This window comes from Balearica regulorum, chromosome 3, assembly GCF_011004875.1.
Source record: "Balearica regulorum gibbericeps isolate bBalReg1 chromosome 3, bBalReg1.pri, whole genome shotgun sequence".
Classification (NCBI taxonomy): Eukaryota; Metazoa; Chordata; class Aves; order Gruiformes; family Gruidae; genus Balearica; species Balearica regulorum.
In genome coordinates, this window is record NC_046186.1 from 36681419 (window position 1) to 36706255 (window position 24837).

The window sequence follows — 24837 nt, forward strand, 5'->3', positions numbered from 1 at the left end:
AACATACTATTTTTGTGAAATTCCTAAGCTCTGAAACAGTTGGCTGTAGCAACCACTTAAGGTTTATTACCCTGTTTCTTCAGAAGTCTGCTTAATGCTTATTTGTACCTGGGAAATACAACACGTGAAACTGCCCTAACACTGCAACACCAAAGCCACAACCTCGTTTATTCCTTGGAAGAATGAATGACAAAAACACACTGAGAACATGTTTTTCACCAACAGCTGTATTAAGTCAGGACTAGCAGGGATAACACACAGGCCACAAAACAAGTACCACCTGTATTTGCACATGCAATTTAAAACTATCCCAGGACTTGCTGCAACTCAAAATTGCCTGAAAAGCTTTAACCTTCTCATACTCTTGGTATTTCTATGACAAATTTTACTCTCTGGGGTAGTGAATACATTCCCTGAATCTAGATGACAAATCACTGAATTAAGCCAGTTCTGAATGCCCATGAACTCCCAACATCGAGTTACGCGATACTTACAGAACTAGACCAAATGAAGACTACCGTTGAAAACATAGAATACGTAAAATATATACATACTTACTGAGAGTAAACCCATGTGTGTAGACAGTCACATATGGGACTGAGTTTACTAATAATTACTAAGACCAAAATCTTGCAAGCAGACCAAAGATGCTTCAAATTAACTGTGGCTATGCTAATTGATTTAATAGCAAATCTAAGTTTGGGAACCTGGAGACAATGTTCTGTAGGACCATCAGAGTCTCCTAGTGGAGACTGTGACTAGCAAGGCACAAATAAATTTTTATTCCCCTATTTAAGTTCAATACAAAACAAAAAGTGTATTTGGTTATTATAGCTTTGCAATTTCACATTCACTGACTGGATAAAAGGAATTAAGTTTCAAACTAATTGACACTGCTTCCATCCCTGGAATTTTGACTTTTTTTTTTTAAGCTGACAATGAAGGATTTTGAGGGGAGGAGGACAACTTAAAAATATCCAGCTCTACTTTAGGGATTTGCCACAAGGCTTTAGATGTACCAAGCAATTCATCTAGTATGGGAATACCTGACTGGACTATCACTAAGCTAACAGTCATCTAAGATTTTGCTCATTCAACCAACACCCCCAAGGCCTGTAATTTTTTTTTTTTAAGGAGCTTTTGTTACGATAAAGTCATCCAGTGCTAATCCTGGTACCACAGACACTGTTTTGTTAGGCAATGATAATGATATGTTCTTGAATGGTAAAGCAGGTATCTCATGTCATTCAACTCTCAGGTTTGGCTCCTTCAGATGATGTTCCCTGTCTGATCCAAAAGAACCCAACCTGTAAAAATTTCCCATCCTCTGAATACAAATACAAATAGTGTTTTTCAAAGTACAAGGTGACATATTAGGCAAGTCAATGAAGGTAACAGCGGTTATCAGAATAATTTAATAGTGGCTAATCTAATGATGTTCCCAGCTGATATGCCAGTTAGGAATGTGGGAGAAGACTGGCAGGTCTGTATGTATTCATGCCTTCCCTTAGTAAACCAGAACACTTAACATTTGCAGCTCTGCAGAGGTGAGTATGCAATCAAGTTTCATGGTCTAGAAGCATCTTCCTCCTTTGCCCCCCAATCATTTAAGAAAACCTCTGATTTCCACCCATGTCTTTCGAAGCATCAGACATGGAAGACTGGCTGGTGAAATATTCAGAGACTGTAGAGAGATGCCTCTCTTGTATACCTGGCTCAAATGACTTACTCATTGGTTTGAGACAAAGCGATTGCCAGATTTACAATTCCCTTCACCTCACACAGCAGGAAGACTTTCTCACTTTCCTTTCTAGCATGAAGCACAGATTACTAGCTGCTGAGATCTTCTGATTGTCTACACATTTCTCTGACTCCAAAGATCTTAAAATGTATGTGATTTTTACCCTTTTTAGGTGTTTGCGTTGCATTGCACCCTTGAAATAAATCTTTCAGTCTTTCAGGGGGTTGCCTAACATCACAGGCATCTGTAATTTAGATTCTGATAGCTCTTCAATGGACTTGTCTTATAAAAAGCAGATAAGCTCAGCCTCTACTGAGGCTTAAATTCCATGAAAACTATCACACATCCATCGTAAGCAGTAGTGGAAAGGCAACCTAACCATGCAATGAGAACATGTGCCTTAACTGGTAACAGTTAATGGCACTGACTAACAAAGATCTGCACTCATAGCTCCAAAATGACTGTCTCGGATCCTTCGTAAGCTCAGTTACAGAAATCACTGCAGAGGGAACAATGCTGAACCTAGGTCAGCACTCAAGGAGTCTAGGCTGCTCTCTCTCCCATTAAGCTTGGCAGAATTTCCTCAGAGACTTTATGAAATGTACTGTACACAGTACATCTCAAAATCTTCCTTTAGGTTCAGAATGACCTTCCTGGCCTGACTTCATTTCTAAATGCCCCTTTTTTTTTTTTTTTGTGAATACCATCTATGGCAGTTCTCTTCTTTATGCTGTACTCCGAGACTACCATTCCACTCTGGCTGAAGGCTGGATGAAGCCCCTTTGCCTATTCTCAGCATTCTCAATGATTCTCCATATTCTACAAAGACTTTTATAATTTTCTCCAGGAGACAAAGTCTGAATTGCACCACACATCATTACCTTTTTGAGGAAAAAGATATGTACAAAGACCCACTTAATATCAAGACACAGATGGAAATACCTGTTGCATTTATCTTCCAGAAGAATTAGTTTAGTGCAGAACAGACCAAATTTGAAACCTGCATGTGGAGGAGCTCTACACAGAAAGGCTGACAGTATTCAGTCCAATGGGCCAAGACAGCATACAACAACATTGTATGAGATCAGGTGACTCCTGAAGAGCTTTAGCCAGATTAAGAATTAGTAATGCAAAAATAAACCAAGTTCCACCTTGGTTCCTCAGGCAGGAAACAGAGCACTAAAGGAGGGTCTCTGTCACCCTGTCTCTTACGCATGATCTCTGACAATGTAAACTAACACCCCAATTTCATGCAGATGAAGCATATAGAAAGATGACATTATGAAATAGAGCCAAAGAAACAACTTTTTACATTGTACAGATTTAATCTTTGCCCCACTAAACTGAATAGGAATTTCTCTTGACTTCACTGGATGCAGGATCTTGCCCTATACACAAATGCATGCTTCAAGATGGCCTACGTAAGAATGTACTAAAAGCACAAAGTTTAGAAAGGTTGCTTTGGCGAATCTGCAAAAAGGACAATAATTACCATGTTGAAGTAAGATCGGATTTTGACCCCTCTTGCCAAATCCCAAACTATGACATTTCCATCATGTCCAGCAGAGAAGAGAACTCTTGGATCAAATGGATGAGGTTCAAGTACAAAGACTTCATCTTCATGTCCCTGAAATTAAATATGCAGCAAGATGAACAAAAGGATTGTCTCAAATACTTACCCAGCAATTCAGTATGGTAATACTAGCAACTGCAACATTAATCTACGAAAGTGTCCAGCAAAGAACAACTACTTTGACCACACATTTCTTTCTTTTTTTTTAGCAGTGTATTATACTCTTCTCTTTACAGTTGCAATTTTAGCTTCCTAAGCAGCATGTCAAATATGTCACCTTCACAAGAAGTATGTCCCAATACTTTCGCCATGATTTTAAAAGATTAGAGTCCACAGTGTTCAGTATTTTTGGTCTAATGCTCCACAGATTACAAATTGTTTAGGCAGAGTGGCAGTTCGAAATTTAATTTAGATCCATAAAGAATCAAATATATAACTAAGAGTTAGAGAACAACATCACTTTGCATTAAACATTTCCATCTCTAGCAGAGCATCTAGTTACCTAGAGTTACTTAGTTTCTCAGTTAAAAGAAGTACCTGACATTAGTAAAAATGTTGTTTGATTTATTCTAGCTATAAGACTATTTTTGGTACTACATGGAATGATTAGGTTGCAGAAGTGTCACTGTTTAAACAGGACAAATTTATCCATTAACAGTATTTCAAAACATTTGTTACATTAAATAAAGTTAAAAAGAAGCAACTGTTTCCTTCTCTCCTTCAACACAGCACTTCAGGGGAAAAAAAGTCCAAAATTAGTTTCAGACATCTTGAACAGCAATGGTTATTTGCAACTTTAAAGCTTTATTTTCTAATAAGCAGCTGACAGACATCTATTACACTTCAATTATCTGGAAACATTTGTTAAGGCAGTTTTCAGACAGAAAAATGCACATAAGGCAGAATTTTGATGATGTATGTGTAACTTTTGCATTCAGAATTGATAAATCGAGATTGAACACCTTACCATGAGAATATGAATGAGTTGGCCAGTGAAAGAATTCCAAACTTTCAGAGTCATGTTATTTACTGCAGTTATAACAGAGTTGTCATGGCGGTCCCATGCCACCATGGTCACTTTCAGCTTTGTGATTTTATCTTCAACTCCTTGTAAACTTTGTCTAAAACAAAAGAGCAAAAAGTTTCAAAGCAAACCTAGTTTACCAAAACATTTTTATGTCCCTAACAAGGGAAAATACTTCTGTATTTTGCTTTATTATTAAGAATAGAAGCATTACTTTTTCAAGAAACTGGAGAAATGAAAGATTTTTCCATTATGTAGCACATACAACCACAAAAAATTGTAGATGCTTAAACAATTACTATAGGGTCCTCTTAATACTTTAAAGAATATGTTGATCTGCCTAACCCAATTAAATTTGATTTAATTTGTTGTGACATTTAAAAAGTTAAAACCTAAACTAGTCAACCAGTGAACAGTGATTTATCCCGGAGAATATCTGTAATAAGTAGTTACAATTATGGAGAGAACTATTCTGATACCTTTCAATGAGTTAAATTTGCAGGCTATATTTAGTACTATACCACCACCCTTACATCACTTTACTATCAGTAATAATGGTGCTTAATCATAGAACAGAATCACAGAATGGTTTGCGTTGGAAGGGACCTCAAAGATCATCTAGTTCCAACCCCCCCTGCCATAGGCAGGGACACCCTCCACTAGACCACGTTGCCCAAAGCCCCATCCAACCTGGTCTTAAACACTTCCAGGGAGGGGGCATCTACAACCTCTCTGGGCAACCTGTTCCAGTGTCTCACCACTCTAACAATGAAGAATTTCTTTCTAACATCTAATCTAAATCTACCCTCCTTCAGCTTAAACCCATTACCCCTTGTCCTGTCACTACACTCCCTGATAAACAGTCCCTCACCATCTTTCCTGTAGGCCCCTTCAGGTACTGGTAAGCTGCAATTAGATCTCCCCGGAGCTGCCTTTTCTCCAGGCTGAACAATCCCAACTCTCTCAGCCTGTCAAATCTTGCACGTATTTTCTTTTCATCCCTATTAAAACCAAACACTAGCCACGTGTAATATAATCTATCAGAATACTCCAAAATTACATTTTTGTCAGTACGATTTAAAGATGAATCACCACTGAATTCTCTAGCACATTAATTTCTGGGAAAACGTCAACCAAATACAAAAATAGCATGTTACCACCAAGTAGGTAGATAAAATACAGATTCTTCAATATAGTAAGCATTACAATACATTACACAATAGTATATATTGTACAACTCAGTAATAGAAAATGTAGTTATAGCCAGATTCCTTTCTGGATTCAATGCAGAACCCAGGAGGCTTTATAAGCTGAATTCACTCTTTCCTTTCAGTGCAGCAATTTCATTTTCTTTGATAAAATTGTGCTTGTGCAGAAAAGATCAAATTTGGAACTGCACTTATCCCTCTAGTCAAAGGGACAAAACAGAATTCAGCTAAAAGTGCTTTACTGAAATGAGTTCAGTTTCTCAAAGAAGTTTAGCATTTGTGATTACAATGAAGAAGAATCCGCTTCTAATTTTCCCAGAATCAGTTAAAACTAAGAATTTTTAAAGGCTGCATTTTCAAGAGAGAGTAACTCAGTCTGTTCTCAAAGTACCAGTGTTTTATACACTCCTGTCCAACAGTTTTATATTCATGTTTTGTTGCATCTGCCCATAACTGACAAGATATTCTCTGATCTAAACATGTAACTAAATTATAGCTTATTTAGCCTCTTCCATCCTTCTCTTGGACTTTCAGACATCTTTCCACAGGATTACTCCTGAAACCATTTTGAATTTTTTTCTATTAAATATCAATCCACTCTATGATCAGTAAGGTGAAAAAGGTTTACTCCTTAAATTCGTTATAAATCTTTCTATATGTTAGTTAGAAAAGATCTCCTGCATGCCAAAATAAGGAGGTGCAGGCTACAATTCCTACTAAGTCATTCTTGATCTTCAAGCCTCTTTTGTTGCTTGTTCTAGCTTACAGAGTTTCCCATACTTACAAAGCCTTGTAAATTCTCAGGTTGTTTTAACAAATTAGAACCTGATACAGAGCAAGTGATTTATTTGCTCTGGCATGTGGTATGAAAGAACTCAATACTGCTTTACTGGGCATGCAGATTCCACAGTATCTTTAAGCATTACTAAAATGCAAGCACTCTCAAGAACAGATCTGACCTGGTTTTCTTGCTCCAGAAATAAATACCTATGTAAAAAGTCACATAAATTTGACTGGGTTTTGAGTATCTTTTATCTTTTAATCTAATCAAATACTAGTGGAGCTATTATGAGAACGAGCTAGTTTCCACAGCTGAGTATGTAGTTAACTATCTGTTTTCATTGGACTTCAAGAGCTAGATGAGCATATTGTGCATTTAAGCAAGAATAATTTAAGAAGGTCTCTCCCCTACTTTTTTTTTCTTTTAAAAGTCAGCAAATTATATCAATGGCCTTTAAGTATCTATCTGATAGCAGAACATTTTACATCACTTACCCTGCTGGGCGAGTAGCCATGTCTAACAAAATGCTTTTCCATTCCCTTCGCTTAAATTGCCAGATTCGTGCTGTTCCATCACGGCTTCCACTCACAAATCTAACAAAAGGGGAAAAAAGTTACTCAGAGATCAAAGACAAATCTGTATAGAAAAGAAACTTGTAAATTGAAGTTCCACACTTTAGAACTCAAAAAAGGAAGCTATAAGTAGGAAGTCCAAACAGTGTCAGAATGCTGTACAACTGGTTTGAGGTGAAAAAACTTCCCATACCAATAAAAAAGGCCTGCAAAAAAGTGGAACCTGCTTCCCTAACCTGAGCCTCTTTCAAACTACCTGTACTTTGACCTTTTTGGTGCACCTTGCTGAGTTATGACACTGCTCTGACACAGGGACACCATAACCTAATGAGCAGTCTAAGAAACTGGCCCTATCACTCCAGGTAAAGCTAACGAAGAAGTTTAAGGGGTAAAAATAGCTGAAGGGCCAGGAGAGCCCTGCAAACAGAACTACAGACATGACTTAAACCAAACAAAACCTACTCCAACTAAGCTAGCACTATATGTTGAGTAAATATTATGAGACTTATCTGAAGAAGTGTTTCCCAGCTCCAGTTTCTCCCCCACCTTTTTCTTCCCCCTTTTTGGGGTGCAGCAGTAGAAGGAAGAGAAAGAGGTGGGTGGAGCACAATGAAGCTTGGTTTACAACTATTTGTACCATAATAAAAGTGTCCATTAGAACATCAATTAAATTAAGTGTCAAAAACTTCCTAATGAACTGAACTGTTTTCTTTAGCATCCTTCACATTCAACATCCAGAACTTAAAGCGAAACATTAAAAACCATCAGGTTAGCTAAACAAAACATTAGATCTAGTCTGGTATTTTCGTGTATCCAGAAGTCACTTAACTTAAAAAAAAAAAAGGTTTAAGTATTTAAATATATCTAAAAATGCATGTATTTTATATGTGAATATACATACACATAGATTTCGTAAAAAGAAATGTCAAGTATTTTTATACTCCTTAATTCTGGCAAATTCAAAATACTTTCATCATTCATTACAATGAAAACAACCATAAAACTGAAGGAGAAGTATTATTAAAACAAACCAGTGAGTATCCAATGGTTATAGATGATTTTACTAGATGAATCTCAAAATAGAAAGCTTTTTTTTAACTACTTCTGGAAACCGGTCTTTACAAATACCCACAAGGTTCAAAAACTAGCTCTGAATAAATAAATTGTGTGCTTACCTGCTACTACTATTAGAAAACTGAATGCTGTCAACTTTGTCCTATATAAAAAAGAGTATAAAAAGAAAAAAATCAAGTATTAGTCCAAATTATCCAAATTTATCCAAATTATTGTTTTAATCAAATATATATGTAATTTTAAAAAAGTATTTACAGTATGAAACTCCAACTCTGATATCTTCTCTGGCTGACCTGATCCAAAGAAATAAACCCTAATGATGTGATCTGTACTCCCAGTGGCCAAAAACATTCCACCTGAGAAAAATAAACAGGTAAGTTTTAAGAAAAAAGGGCAATCTAATGTTATTATAGCATTTTCAAATAGCTGTAACATCAAATACTTAAATTTATTCCCTTAAATAAATAGCTGTATCATTTCAGCTATGTTTGTAACTGTCTTTTAAGCAAAAATTAGATTTAGAAACTCAAAAGTTTAAATGGAGTTGAATTACCTCACATTTGCTGTGAGATAAATATACATCTGCAAACATATCTGAAATATTAGCTAACTACAGTAATTTGCTTGCAACTAAGCCCTTAGAAGCCTCGATCTTCACAAAAATTGAATGGAACTGGAGCTCCAATACCCCTTCTGAAAATAAGTTTCTGTCGTTTTAATATTTTATCCAATTATTTAGGTTGCATTCTTCAATTGCCAACTCTGGAATCAATGAAATTCAGACCGTGAGAACGTGGTAATCAACACCACCTTGTCCCAGTCCCTACAAACTCCATCTCAGATAAAGCCAACTCTCAGAATCACTCTGAGAAAAAGGTATACATTGCATTTGAAAAAAACTTAAGAGTCCTAAGAGACTTACTTTCAACGTTTTATATTTAACTATTTTCAAGAATTGCTGTAACACCAGAAGTTAATGCATTGATTCTGAAATTCTATTTTAAATATTTGGGGTTTTTAAATAGCTACTTTAACTTAATTCCATCTTATTAACAAGAAATATGCTACAGTAACTGTATTCATTTTAGTTTCCAAATAACTTCTTATATTGATACGGGGGGGGGCGGGGGTGAAGTCTTTTACCAGCACTAAAAGAAGAACAGATCATTTGGACTCCAGGTCGAGGGCGTTCTGTAAACTTTGTTGGCCTTGGACTACAAATTAAAAAAAAACAACAGTTAAATAATTTCCTAATAGGGCTTAAAAAAATAAGCCAGTATCTTAGAAATAAAGCACAGAAGAACAAAATTAAATGTGAAGGAACAGATGGCTGCCCATCTATAAACAATTTTGTGTGACTATGCTTCATGATCTGATCTTTAGGAAACTAAGACATCCAGATGGACTAAGTAATCCATGTAGCAAGGAGAGTTGTATCACAACTTAAATCCCGTTCCCCGCTAATATTGCTACACAAAACACTCTCCTTAAGTCACTGGCAAAGCAGAACAGAAGACACTAGAGCCAGTTGCCCACCATGTTCAGTTTTACAACACTGGGTGTACTGGAACTCTGGTTTTCTCCTGCAGCACACAGCTGCTTTTACAAAAGAGAAACAGAGCCTTGCACTCTTTATGGAAAAGAATACAAAAGAAATTTAAATAAATTCAGAGTTTTTCACAGTATTAGAATATACCATTTTCTTCAGAGGACATATTCTTTGTGGGCTAGTTTCAAATAATGCCCAAAGAATGTCAGGACAATGGCTAGAAGTTTGTAAGGAATTTTACTTCATGGCCTGTGCTTTCTTTTAGGCATTTCAGAATCTGATGTGCAAGCAGACTTAAAGCTTCAATGGATTTGGCACTTTAAGAGTGTATAAAACCAAACCAAATCAGATCTGGTTCTTCGATCATTACTTCAATTCTGCTCATGCACTGTAGCAACCTCAAATCAGTAGGTGGTCTTGCATAGTATGCCATCTGCAATCTTCACTCAAGGAATAAACTTACTAGAGAACAGCAGCATTACACCCACAAGTGTCATCACTAAAAGATTTAACATAAAAGAATGCATATTCATAACTTATCCAAAATTTTCTCTTTTAAAAGCAAAATGGTCCATATAATTAATTTCAGCAGAAGGCAGATGCATAGGAGATCTTTCTCCACTAATCAGCTATTGCCATCTCAAAGAAAGAAGTAAGCATTAAACCTTAGTGTTACCTATGCATAAAACAAAGTAATAAACACCAGGAATAGCAGTTAAGAAATCTTTCTCCAAACTGTCCACTCAGTATAGGCTGTCTCTGTGAACTTTGCTCTAGGAGTTTTAAGGCAGACTCATGACAAGGAAACTTCACGGTGAGATACACTCAACAAGACAAAGATTTATTCTACACAACAGTAGAAACCCATCTTAACTGAGATATTAACATAAAAAGAACTATCAGATGATTCAATATGCAGCTTACATAATTTGGAGCAAGTGTATATAGATAAATAGACTGCTGTTTTCTTCCACTGTGGTTTTTGAACTCTGCCTTTGGAGTTAAGACAGCTGCAAAATAGAGCAAGTATGCACTTACGTTCTAGTTTGGATAACCAAGTTAAATTCTCCAACTTAGGTCTGTCTAATATGTGTTATTTTAGGCATTAGGAGACAAAAGATTATGGCATTCTTTTACAATAGAGCAGACTGTGTTCTTTGTGAAACGAGATGGACAATCAGTGTTTTGGGGAAGCAAGGACAGGGGGCAAAAGCATAATTTCTTGCAACATACAGAAAACAAGCTAATTGTTTTGCTTTAAAAACATTCTCAAGCCAACTATTAAGTGGGTGGAAGGCACTAAGATACCTTCACAAACATTTCATAGAGAAGTCCAGTAAACCACTCTCCTCCTAGAGGAGACCTGTATTAAGTTCAACACGAATTCAGAAATGAAAAGGGCTGCAGTTAAAAAACAACCTGCACTGAAAGCACCAGACAAAGATGCAATTTGGTTTATATGCCTCAACTAAAAGACACACTCTCCCATATAAACGCCTCAAGCTCATCTTTAAAATCCAGCAATAATGCAGGAATAGTTACCTAATCCAAGCCCTGCAGACTAACCTCACTCTGGACATGTAGTGGCTCAAGCAAGACTTCCCAGAAAACAGATGTGTGATATAACCTCTCCAAATTAAGTCTTTGTTCACAATCTAATGAACAAGGTTCAGCACATCTGAATTCTGATATACGACCAGCTCCGTTAACACCAAGTGCCTTCTGCTTAAGAAAGCAGATGGGAAATATCACATCACACTGATGACAATTGAGAAATCAACATCTTGTCCAAAACAGGAACATCAAAATCATCAGCACGTTCTTCCTAAGTTTTTTTCCTCTTTTTAAAATTATAGGGCAAAAAAAAAATAGAAAAGAAAAGCAGCATAGTAAGCTCCTCCACCCAAGAGACGGTGAGACAGTTCTGCTGCCTTATTCATATGGTCTGCCAGTAACAGACTAACAACTGTAATCTTGTGATGCAAACAGGTGGCAGAAGAATAAAAAGAAAACTCAGCATTTTTCTCAGAGGAGAGACATATGCAAGTATTTTGCAGTGCACCTAATTCAACTTTGATGCACTGACCAATTGTAATAATTCTTCCTTAAACTTGAGGCAGATTATCCTTCAATTTCTGATGACACGAGGCTGATTTTCTCTCTTCTCCTTACTGTCAACTGATACAGGATCCTACTTGTGTTTTCTATCACCATCCAGAATACCAATAGGAGACTAAATATGGGCAAAGTCTTTATTGTCTAAATTTTTAATTGTTTTCCCCATCTTGTCTGGGCCACGTTCCTTGACTTCCTTACCTGCAGCAACCATCAACCTTACCATTCCTCTACAAGGCTGATCACTCTACTTTGAACTACATGAGAATTTTGTGGTCAGCTGTGCCAATGTCTGTGTTTCATCTTATGGCACCAAATCTAATCTGTCCTTTTACAGTTTATCAGAACAGAGCTCTGTCACCAAGCATCTTCTGTATGGGCCATATGTGTGACCCAGATACTGAACATGCCTCAATTAACGAGGTTATAAAAAAATTGGGAGACCAACATGGGAAGTCTCTGATTTCAGAGGTACTATTAATACTGCAGCAGAGCTGCCAGCAAAGCTGAATACAAGGATTTTTGAGATCTAAAAATGAAACAAAATAAACATTTGCAGAGAAAAACAAACAAACAAACAAACAAAAAACCCCCCAAAAAAACAGAAAGAAAACAGAACTGGGATAGGGCACTAGATATTAGAAGGCTTAAAGGATGTCAAAGTTCATTTTAATGGCAAACACTATCGTTTTTAGGGTAGTGAGTTTTCCAATTTTTCATGATCTGTTGACATAAATAATTGCTCCATAATGTTTTGATCTTATAAGTGGGGAATAAAGAACACTTTCGAGCTTCTTCATCTCCTGAAGAAGCTGATAGGGAAAGATTCACTTCAGAGGGAGTTCTTCCCAGGAGGGACTAAATCCAATTTGCAGTTAAAGACAGGGAGTTGATCCAGTAGACTTAACCATCCAAGCTAGGTTCCCCTGAAACAGTTTTCAGCGTAGTTAAGAACAAAACTGATTATTTTTAATTTGACAGCACACTGAACACAGTAGTGTATCCAAATACTGCCTTACCCATATTTCATGAAAAAGTTCAGCAATGTACTGCTGGCACTGCCAATCATCTTGAAACTACAATCAACCACATCATCATGAGGCAGCTCAACAGCTCATAATCTTAACTCACTGCCAGATGATTCAAGTAGTGCCGAGTATAAAAAAGCAGGAGGTGGGGTGTACGTATGTATACACACATATATATTCATTTCTTTTAAGCAGCTGAAATTTCAAGACTTCACCACCAGTCCCCATTTAAAGTATTGGACAGTTTAGTAACACACTTTCATCGCTGATAGCAATTGTATTCTGGAAGGACAGGCTGCAGTCAAGCTCAGGAGGAGCATGAAATCAAGTTCTGATTTAAGCATGTGACAGCACCCTTCAGCTGCACTATTCAGGTCTTTTAGTCTTGTTTGAAAACTCCCATTTCTCCTTCCTGGGGTAGGAGTGGTGCTGGAACCAAGATATAGGGCAGCAAGCTCACAGCCTGAATCATTGTGGTAAGAGATCTTATATTCTCTGCCAGCTTTCCTCCTTTTTAGAGATACTGAACAGAAGCAAGCCTGTATTTTTTACTATAGCAATAAAAGGAAGGACAAACTTCCCACCCCACCAGTTACTCTCTCTTCCAGATGGCCTACACATCATGTTTTTTAAAAAACAACCTCACAAAGGGCCTTATGAAAAAATTAAAAGGAAACTTTCTTTCCTTTGATGCTTTTATATTGCTGGCACTTGTTTTTGCCCAGCACATTACTGAATGGACGTGGAGGGAACCTGTCATGTTTCTGCAGTTCTGGAAGCAGATCCAGATCAAAAGGTGTAAGGAAGTGCAAACATCTCATAAAAAACTGTTATGACAATGTACACCCATTACTGAAACGCACTGTCCATACAATGCAGACTCCTTGTGGAAAATGACACTGGACTTAGTTTCCCAGTATCATTTATTTTGGTTTACTGGAATAAGCATGACAACCACAGTTAGAAAAGTTTACAGTTTAGCACATTAAGCAAAACTTCCTGTAAATAACAAATTCCTCTGAACTAGCATACTGTTCAATTCAAGACATATCTGTTTCTTACTTAGACTTTACCATATTTTTATCAAGTTTTAGCCTGGATCAAAAAGCATCAATTACTTCAAATACATAACAGCTCTACTAAGTTCAGAGAAAGATCTAAGACCAGTATCCTGCCTCCAAAGTAGCCAAAACTGGACATGTAAGAGCAGAAAAAGCACACAGTGATGCCTTTTAATATCTTCATATAATGTGTAATACCCTGTGACAAGGAGTTTCATAACCTAACTGCCTGTTTTGTAAAGAACCATTTCCTTCCAATTTGGAATTGGCTACTTTTACTTGATACCCTCTAGTATGATAAGGCCCAACAAGCAATTACTCATTATATGTCCTCCTCAAGGCACTCATGACTGTACACGTTTCATCTTCACAAATTCATCTTTTTCCTGACTAAAGAAATGCAGCTTAAAGGGTTCCTCTGTCTTCTCAAACACAACGTACAAAATACTTCCAGAACAGAAGGTAAGGGTGGTACAAATTCCAGTCTCAGAATTTACTCTGCACTCTGATGTTAAGCAACATGAATCACTGGCATGACTTGGGTTACCAGACCACATCCTTGCTGTGCTGCATGAGACAGCTGAACTAATCTGTTTTCTCAATGCCACTGTGTGATCACATCTGCTGCGATTACTTACGCATGAAAGCCTTACTCAAAAATCTTTTATACTTCTAATATTTGCTGAGTGCATCTCACTGAAAACTTTTATTCTACTTTTACATATCACCACAGAATGGAATTAGTTGAGAATCACCTACTGTAACTGATGCCAGCTTTCTCACTCTGTAAGTTTTACATCGAGACAAACCCTATCCAACTCCATGATTCATCCAAACATTCATGATTTCTAAATATTCACCTTCCAGTTCATATAGTATAAGCCACTTAAGTCTCATGGATTCTGCTATTCTTTAATGTCAGAATTTGTTTCAAAATTTAATTCCATAGACTCAAACTTTACTTGGGAAAAGGAAAAAGAAGAAAGAAAGGAAAAAAGTAAGAGAGAAACATGTGGGCTCAAAATGTTTACAAATCAGGCAGATTAAGATTTCATCTTGTCAACAAGAGCTCAGACTTAAAGAGACCTTAAGACAAATAATGTGGTGGCAACTCCTCTCCTTCACAGGTTAAAAATAAGCATGTAAGCCATCTCCTTCTCTCCTCAGTAAGAAGGAGAGTCATACTTTGATTACAGCATGCACCAGTCAGCGGAGGATTAACAGCCTGAGAAGCAGCTCATCTACAGTATCAAAAAAGAGCCAAAATGCACAGAGAACATCAAAATAGTTAAGGTCCAGACAACTAGAGAAGTACTTAGGCAAACGCACCTACAAGCCCTGCATAACCGTGGCACACTGCAAAAAAGAGATTCTAACAGCAATTACCAAAACTACAAGAAAATGGAGCCTACCTGCCAGAAGAACATATCCATAACACATCCCATCCCCAAAGCTAAATCACTAATGATTACTAAACAACTATTTCCAATTTTAAGCTACATGTGTTTTGTGATAAATGAAAAGAAGGAGCAAAGAGCATTTGAAAGCCATTGAACAAGTTAATTTTAAAAGAAACTATATTTGAGGGTCCTGACAACATTTTTAATATCTTATACTTTGAAGGTAGAAACTTCAGGCTCAACTTCAGCCACCAATACACAGCTGCCCAAGAATTCTGACTTCTGCCATGCTACAGTAAAGAGCAACTATCAAAAGGTATTAAAGATAAGGAAAGAACAAACATAAAAATTACCCCATCCTAATTTATACTAGGACATTCCCATTTCCTAAAGAACAACGGGTTTTCAAGTCTAAATTGCAAACATTTTATCAACATAATTTTCATTTCATTTGGGATCAAGAGATGAAAACAGAACCAAAAAGCACCAACTTTGACAACATATTACCAAAAAAAGCAGAATATTAGACTTTTTCACTAAATTAACAGATACAGCAAAACTGGGTATACAGTTACTTGCTTCACTCCACAAAATGTTGTATTATCAACTTAGCCCTTAAAAGATAAGCAAGCTAGAACTACATCATAAATGGATCATACTCAACAATCACACAGTGAACCAGCCAGTGACAAGTTTTGTTTTAGTCCAATTTTTCTCCAGCATTTGTACATCATTCTTAATTACAGAAAAAGAAATAGCAACAAATAAAATAGCAACTAACTTTATTTTAAGGGTGCCAGCATCCCACAGCCAAAAGCATATTGTTCCATCTGCCCCGGTTGAAGATAAGTATCTCTTTGAGCCACTGCACAGTGGAGAGAACTGGGGAGGGGGAGAAGGGGAAGAAAAAAGAAAAGGTGTCCTGTTAATCTGTTCCAGATATGCTAAGAAGTTCCTCAAGTCACTGACTTCTCATTAAAAAAAAAAAGAACACCCAAAGGAAAATAAATTGCAATGAACACCAAAATAACACAATGCTGCTCACAGTCACTCTCTTCCTTCAGAACAACCCTTCTGGGTTACTTGCCAAGGCACTCTGGGTTCTCCCTCCCCACAACCCAAGTTGTGCAACAGCGTGCAACTCTAAAACAGAAACAAACCAAAGTATTCAGCAGTGACTGTAGTTCCTACTCAACGTACCTGGGCTCAGAATCACTGCCTGCAAAGGAACGATACTTCAAAACAGAACTGCCTACACATGTCATGCAATTTTTTTGAACAAGGATTATGTCCGGCATTTTTCAAGCGTCAGGCATTTTGACAATAAACACGTGTTCTTTCACAACATGTACCATGAAAATTCCTTCTCACTTCATGACTTAGTTGCCAGGCATGCATTTTTATTACACAGAACATTCTTGGGTGGTTCATTTTTCAGTCAAAAATGATGCGTTGTATTGCTCAGGTGAGTTTGCAAAGCAAAAACCTACCTGCAATGATGTTATAGATGCACTGTGGCCCTGCAGAACTGCTAAGGGCGCACAAGTTCGAAGGCACCAAACTCTGATCATTTTATCACAGCTTCCAGCAGCTATCATGGTGTTTTCATAGTTCACTGCCATATCAGATATTTCAGCTGCATGCCCTCTCAGGGTAGCCAACAACCTTCCATCATCTGTTGCCCAGATTTTTACAAGGCAATCATCTGATCCCTACAAGTAAGGTAGAAAACATTTCAACCACACCATTAGCTGTTTTGATGTTACAGTTAACTAACACAATTAACTGAAAAACAGAACTAGTGGCATACATAAACAAATATTCCCCACCATGCTTTTAACAGTTTTCCATGCTACATTCAAAACACAACATAAGATTACATTAATTCTCAACAGTATATACAAAACATGATGCATTTACAATAGAGATCACAAATCCTACAGCAAGTTGGATTTATTCTCTTCAATAAGACACTTTTTCCAAAACTCCAGCACAAACTGAAGAAGTTGTTGCAATACATTAAAATGAAAATTTACATTAAACATGAAAATCAGTTATGAATTAGTACAGGTGCTTGTCAATTAGCGTTATACCCACTTATGTTCCTTATCTTTCTAGTTCGATCTTCGTGCCCTACCAGTGTTAGTACTATACTTACCACAGTAAGAGTGAAGTAAACAGCCTGTATGAACAGCTATTCCATTAAGTACTATAAATCTGCTTTGATATTCACATTAACAAAGACTGAAACGACCACTCTTCCTCAACAAACTGCAGACTTCATCTACCTATTCACACAACTCACATTTTGCTGGTCTTCCAACATCACTGTAACAGCTGCTTGCCTGTATACAACAAATTCACAGCGCTAGCAAAAATTTCATAACTCAGCCCTTCATTTTTCCTGTGCATCCCTGAAAGTCAGAATATCACTACACCTTGCTCAACACATTTGAGCATCTTGCCATTTGAATGCTGCAATGAGACACTGACAGAGGAGATTTGCTGTAAACATTTCATTCACTGGCTTAGGTTCAGAAGCAATACAAAGCTGGGTGTTGGGTTTTAACAAGCACTGATCTGCTACTGGATACACACAGGTGCCACAGTAAACATATTGGGTTTGCGTGGCAAGGTTTTGGTAGCGGGGGGGGGGGGGGGGGGGGCAACAGGGGTGGCTTCTGTGAGAAGCTGCTAGAAGCTTCCCCTGTGTCTGATAGAGCCAATGCCAGCCGGCTCCAAGATGGACGTGCCGCTGGCCAAGGCCAAGCCCATCAGCACCTCTGTGATAACATACTTAAGAAGGAAAAAACTAGTTAGAGCTTTTGCAGCTGGAGAGAAGAGGGAGAAGATGTAAGAAACTCTGCAGACACCAAGGTCAGTGAAGAAGGAGGGGGAGGAGGTGCTCCAGGCGCCGGAGCAGAGACTCCCCTGCAGCCCCTGGAGAAGACCATGAGGCAGGCTGTCCCCCTGCAGCCCACAGAGGAAGGATGAGGGGGTGTAGAGATTCCACTTGTAGCCCACGGAAGACCCCACGCCGGAGCAGGTGGAGGCACCTGAAGGAGGCTGTGACCCCGTGGGAAGCCCACGCTGGAGCAAGCCCCTGGCAAGACCTGTGGACCCATGGAGAGAGGAGCCCACGCCAGAGTAGGTTTGCTGGAAGGACTTGTGACCCCGTGCTGCAGCAGTCTGCTCCTGAAGGTCTGCACCCCATGGGAGAGAACCACACTGGAGCAGTTCATGAAGGACTGTAGCCCATGGGATGGATCCATGTTGGAGAAGTTTGTGAAGGACCGTCACCTGTGAGAGGGACCCCACACTGGAGCAGGGGAGTCGTCCCACTGAGGATGAAGGAACGGCAGAAACAACGTGTGACCAACTGACTATAACCCCCATTCCCCGTCCCCCTGTGCTGCTGAGGCGGGGAGAAGGTTGAAAACCAGGAGTGAAGTTAAGCCCGGGAAGATATTAGGATTTGATTTTATTTCTCATTGCTCTACTCTGTTTTGCTCGATAATAAATTAGATGAATTTTTCTCATGTTCATGCTCATGACAATAATAAGTGAGTGATCTCTCCCTGTCCTTATCTCGACCCACAAGCTTTTCGTTATACTTTTTCTCCCCTGTCTAGTTAAGGAGAGGGAGTGATAGAGTGGCTCTCGTGGGCACCTGGCCTCCAGCCAGGGTCAACCCACCATAGTAAGTTGCAATGTGACACCATCGTTATAAAAAAAATTTCACCTTGGTTTTTCCTCTTCCATCTACTCACAGTGCCTCTGCACAAGTTTATCTAGTATTTAAGCCAGAAGGCAGGGCAATACTACCTTTTATGAAAAAAAAAAAAATAATAAAAAAAGGTATTCAAAGTACAGGGACCAACAGTCAGATTTTTTTAAAAGACTGGTAAGAATTGAGTGAAAGTGTCTAACAACCAAAAGTCTCAAAAAAATATTTAGATGCTACTGATACTATTTTCAAGATTACAGGTTTTGTAAACAAGTAAATGACATATATTTTCCTTATTTAGTACAGTATTTAGTTTACATTTGCATAACTATAGAAATCTCACACTGCTACGGTTCAATGTAGCTAGTGTTCTGAGCAGCCCAATCCAGGACACCAATACTCTCAGCTCATGAAATTCTCACTGACACAGCCACTATGTGTGAAGCAGAGGTCTCCCACCAGAGAGCCAGGCAAACACTCCAGGAAACGCTTTCAAAAGGAACCCAGATAGATGCTACAATTATTGGAATGCATAAAAGCATTTGGAAAGCTTTTCCTCTCCCCTCCCTTTTTTTAATAAATACTGACTAGCCTGTTTACATCATGTTAATGCTGACAAACAGACAATTTATTTCCCCTTATGTCCTTAACTTTTTTAATGTTGTTTCTATTAAAAAAAGCAACAGTTCTCTACTTGAAAAGGTAGCTAAATTTTAGTCATTACATAGTTCAGATTCAAAACTACTATCTGGGAGAAGGAGAACAGCATACCTGCAGTTACCTAACAATTACACATCCGTTCTCATTTGTAGCAATACCCTGGAAGCCAGGCAACTTCCTCAGGCTTACTTTTTCTTCAGGGAACAAGAAGTTGTTTCTGGCTCACAGGCAGCTACTCACAACAGTTTCTCTCTGATGCACCCATGAATGCAGCGATGTGGGCAAGACAACTTCTCCCATAGCTCTGCCATAGTTGTTTTTGGCATAAACTTCTGAGACTCTGATTAAGGTTGTCAAACATATTCTGTGTCACTGCACGCTCATTTTAAACAACTCCTTCTATTAAGGGAAGGTCCCTCCTCCCTCAAACAGAAAAGTACAATCCGAGATTTCAGATTTCTCTTTGGTCCTTCAAGGACGCTGAGGCTGACCAATCAGCATTATAGAAGAGCATCACTCTGAACATTTAACCTCAACACTCAACCAAGGACTGTTCCCTTGTGCAGTCTTGTTTAGTTACTACAAGTAACAGCCAGTTTATACTTCTAAAAACTGTCGTAAGAGGGACTGTTGCAGGGATGTGTCTATTTGACAAAAGAGATAATAAGGGAAGCTTGTTAATAATTACATTTTCTGCCTCTTGGGTAAGGAGAGCAATGGTACAGTCTATACTATTTCTACTTATGCATAAAACTTCCACGCTGAGATTCTGTGGTACACATTTGCCTTATCTAACTGCTAGACTGCTACAGTGCCAGCCCAGGGAAAACAACCGGAGTCCACAGAGTTGAAGAGCAATGAACAGACAGAATCATAGAATCATTGAGGAGGGAAGGGACCTCTGGAAATTGTCTAGTCCAACTGTCCTGCTCAAGTAGGGTCAGCTAAAGCAGGTTGCCCAGGATGACGTATCAACCATTCCTGTTTTGTTATCTTCTGCACATTTACTGAAGGTACACTCTGTCCCATCACCCACGTCCTTAAAGAAAATGTAAAAAGTAGTGGCCTCAGCACCAAACCCTGTGCTAGACCCCTAGTGACTGGCCTCCAGCTGGACTTCATGCCACTAACCACAATCTTTTGAACCTGGCAGTTCAGGCCATTTTCAATCTCACTGTCCACTTATCTAGGTTGTACTTCATCAGCCTGTCAGTAAGGATGCTGTGGGAGACTGCACTGAAAGCCTCACTACAGCCAAGAAAAACAACATCCACTACTGTCCCTCATTCAACTTGAAATGAAGATGAATGGTCTGTAGTTCCCTGGAACAACCTTTTTGCCCTTCCTGAAGAGATGAGTGACATGTGCTCTCTTCCAGTCCTCAGGAACCTCTCCTGACCATCATGGCCTTTCAAAGATCATCAAGGGCCTCACAATGACATTGGCCAGTGCCCTCAGCACTCACCAGGGTCTCCCATCAGGTGCCATGGATTTGTGTATGGCCCGTTCATTTAAACATTCCCTAGCCTGATCCTCCTCTGCCAAGGAGTCTTCCTTGCTCCAGACTTTCTCTCTTGTCTCAAGGACTCGGGACTCCTTAAGACATGTCTTGCCACTAAAGACTGAGGCAAAGATGACATTGAATAGCTAATCTTTTTCACCAGATCTCCTGCCCCATTCATCAGCAGGCCCATTTTCCGTAGCCTTCCCTTTGAAGAAGCCATTCTTGTTGCTCTTCACATCCCTCGCCAGATTCAACTCCAGGCTGCCTTCAGCTCTCCTAACCCCATCGCTGAACTTTCAGAGAGTGGCTCTGTATTTCTCCCAAGTCATCTGTCCCTGCTTTCACCTCTTGCACACTTCCTTTTTGTGTTTGAGTTTAGTTAGGAGCTTCTTGCTCTTCCACACAGGCCTCCTGCTGCCTTTGCTTGCCTTCCTGCACATCAGGATGGACCATGCTTCAGTCTGGAAGAGCCAACCCTTAAAAACCAGCCAGCTCCCCTGGACCCTTCCTCTCTCCCTTGCACCATATCCCAGAGGATTCTTCCAAGCAGGTCCCCAGACAGGTCAAAGCCTGCTCCTCTGAAGTCCAGGGTTATGATCCTGCTTTTTGCCTTGTTCCCTCCTCACAGGATCCTGAACTCCATCAGCTCATGGTCACTGCAGCCAAGGCTGCCACTGACCTTCACATCCAAACAGTTCTTCACTGTTTGCAGCTATCGGATCCAGCAGAGTGTCTTTTGTTGTCAGCTCCCCAATGACCTGTGCCAGGAAGCTGTCATCAGCGCACTACTCCAGAAACTGCCTGAACTGTTTGCACGCTGCTGTATTCCCCCTCTAGCAGACACCAGGGTGGTTCAAGTCTGCCAGGAAGAGCAGGTGAGGCTTCTTCCAGTTGCCTCAAGAAGACCTCACCTATTTCTCCCTGATCAGGCAGCATGTAGCAGACACCCACCTCAATGTCACCCACGTTGGTCTGTCCTTTAACCCTCACCCATGAGCTCTCAGCTGTCCCGCCGCTCTCTCACGTAAGGGGTGACCCCCACTCCTTGCTATCTCAGCCCACCCCTCCTGAAGAGCCTGTATCCATCCATGGCAGCATCCCAGTCCTGTGAGCTACCCAACCCCATCCCCCCTCTTTGGTTCCAATGAGATCGTAGCCCCGCAACTACACACAGAATTCCAATTCCTCCTGCTTTTCTCCATACTGCATGCACTAGTGTACAAGCACATCAGATGGGCAGCTAGTCAGACTGGTTTCTCAAAGTGTGAAAGCTTTCCCCATAATGCATTTCATGATCTGTGTGCATACGCTTGGGGTTGGTCCCTTTCAGCCCTTTTTGTTGTTTTCAGGGTTCTTCCTGTCTACATCACCCCACATTCTTCGCTTACCCACCAAGTCTATGACTTCCTCACATGACTGTTGTTGTCTCCCTCCCACATCTTTCCTACTCTACTATACTCCTCACCAGGTTGGCCACCCTATTGAGAAACATGGTTTTGCTCCAAAATTGCCTCTTAGTCTCCTTCTCACATCCCTCAGTATGCATAACAAAAAGCTTCCTCTCCCCTACATACTTTTAGCACCTCCACAGGTTAGAAATCACCAAAGCCCTTGTAAAAGTTGTTCTAATGGGAAGGTACTCTGTGTGTTAGGTTTGCGTGGCAAGGTTTTGGTAGCAGGGGGGGCTACAGGGGTGGCTTCTGTGAGAAGCTGCTAGAAGCTTCCCCTGTGTCTGATAGAGCCGATGCCAGCCGGCTCCAAGATGGACCTGCTGCTAGCCAAGGCCAAGCCAATCAGCGCCTCTGTGATAACATATTTAAGAAGGAAAAAAAAAAAAAAACAGTTGGGGGAAGCTTTTGCAGCCGCAGAGAGAAGTGCGAAGATGGAAGAAACTTTGCAGACACCAAGGTCAGTGAAGAAGGAGGGGGAGGAGGTGCTCCAGGCGCCAGAGCAAGATTTCCCTGCAGCCCGTGGTGAAGACCATGGTGAAGCAGGCTGTCCCCCTGCAGCCCATGGAGGAAGGATGAGGGGGTATAGAGATTCCACCTGCAGCCCGTGGAGGACCCCACGCCGGAGCAGGTGGAGGCACCTGAAGGAGGCTGTGGCCCCATGGGAAGCCCATGCTGGAGCAAGCTCCTGGCAGGACCTGTGGATCCGTGGAGAGAGGAGCCCACGCCGGAGCAGGTTTGCTGGCAGGACTTGTGACCCCGTGGGGGACCCACGCTGGAGCAGTTTGCTCCTGAAGGTCTGCACCCCGTGGAAGAGACCACGCTGGAGCAGTTCGTGAAGGACTGTAGCCCGTGGGAGAGACTCCATGTTGGAGCAGGGGAACGTTGTGAGGAGTCCTCCCCCTGAGGATGAAGAAGCGGCAGAAACAACGTGTGATGAACTGACCGTAACCCCCATTCCCCGCCCCCCCTGTGCCGCTGAGGGGGGCGGAGGTTTTAAGACTTGATGTTATTTTCTCATTGCTCTACTCTTTTTTGTTTAGTAATAAATTAGATGAATCTCCTTTTCTAAGTTCAGTCTGTTTTGCTCGTGACGATAATTAGTGAGTGATCTCTCCCTGTCTTTATCTTGACCCACGGGCTTTTCGTTATACTTATCCTCAACATCATGCTGGGGGAGGGGTGACCGAGCGGCCGCGTGGTACCCTGCTGCCGGATGGGCCTAAACCACGACACTCTGTTAACACAGTTATAATAGGATCCAAAGAAAAAAAAAAAAAAGTACCCCATAGACAAAACTGCACAATAATCAAACCACCCCTCTGCTTTTTTCACTAGAAGTCCTATACCTCAAGCATGCTAGACGACCTTACTAACAGGCATCGTTTTCCAAAGCTTTGGACAGTGCCACAACTCTTTTCTGAGCATTAATCTTCAATTTTTCCAATATCCTTAGGGCATTATAAAAAAAAAAAATCAGAGCAGTCTAGCAGCAAGTACAACACAAGTTCTGAAATTTTGCCTAATTTCACCTAATCTAGGACTTCAGTACTCATTTTCACCACAACACAGCAAGGTAAGTATATATTAATCCAATTATTTCGTGTGAACCTCAGAAGTCCTTCTCAATTACCTCAGAACTTCTTCAAATTGTATCCTCAAACTGTAACAAGTGTTTGCAGTCTTTGCTCTCTGCCCCATCATGTTAGACTGTATGAATATGAAAATCAAGTGCTCAATACTCTAACTTCTGTTATTTGGGTTTTTTCCTCTCAAAATCTTTATCAAACCCTTGAAATGACCATTTCCTTCTAGATCACCACCTTTTTTTATTCAGACCCATTGAACTATGACTCAATAAATGAACCTATTATGCATCTTATTCTACCTTTATTGCTACTTTTAGCTCAGCTCAAATACCTGTATGAAAAGAAAGTAAACCACCTTCAGGAATAAGTTTTAATTAATAGGTAGAACTTGGGACCTCCCAGCAAGCTGCTCATCTACCCAGAACATCTACATGAAAGAAGATTCAAGAACGTTTTAAATTTACAGTTAAGTGCATTTAAATGTAGTTGTTAGCATTTAATGCTTTTGAAAAGGCTCCACATCTCATTCATATTGAATACCTTGAAAGAGACACTGGTTTTTGTTAAAAACAAACAAAAAAGTTTAAATTATTAGCTCATGGAATGTTTTTGATAATCATACACACACAGGCTAATTTCACTTATAGCTTAATTTATTCACTTCTAAGTTGCTGAGAAGCTGAACAGAAGGAAAAAGAAAGAGGAAAAAAGTTGGTAAACAAAAGCTCGGTAATGCACGCTTCCAAATCAATTCCAATGAACAAGTTAATGCGGGTCTACAAC

The 24837-nt window shown here is 39.8% G+C and overlaps 1 protein-coding gene across 3 annotated transcripts in view; it reads right to left on the minus strand.

Moving 5' to 3' along the window:
- The window catches only part of PHIP (PHIP subunit of CUL4-Ring ligase complex), a 119198-nt gene that overhangs the window by 66535 nt on the left and 27826 nt on the right, over nt 1–24837 (minus strand). For all 3 annotated transcript variants that reach the window (XM_075747550.1, XM_075747549.1, XM_075747551.1), the window contains exons 8-15: nt 16617–16838; nt 15908–16008; nt 9117–9187; nt 8229–8329; nt 8075–8115; nt 6822–6920; nt 4282–4435; nt 3234–3368 (exon numbers count right to left, since the gene is read on the minus strand). In XM_075747550.1, coding sequence (XP_075603665.1) covers nt 3234–3368; nt 4282–4435; nt 6822–6920; nt 8075–8115; nt 8229–8329; nt 9117–9187; nt 15908–16008; nt 16617–16838 — 924 coding nt within the window. The remainder of the gene's footprint in view (nt 1–3233; nt 3369–4281; nt 4436–6821; nt 6921–8074; nt 8116–8228; nt 8330–9116; nt 9188–15907; nt 16009–16616; nt 16839–24837) is intronic.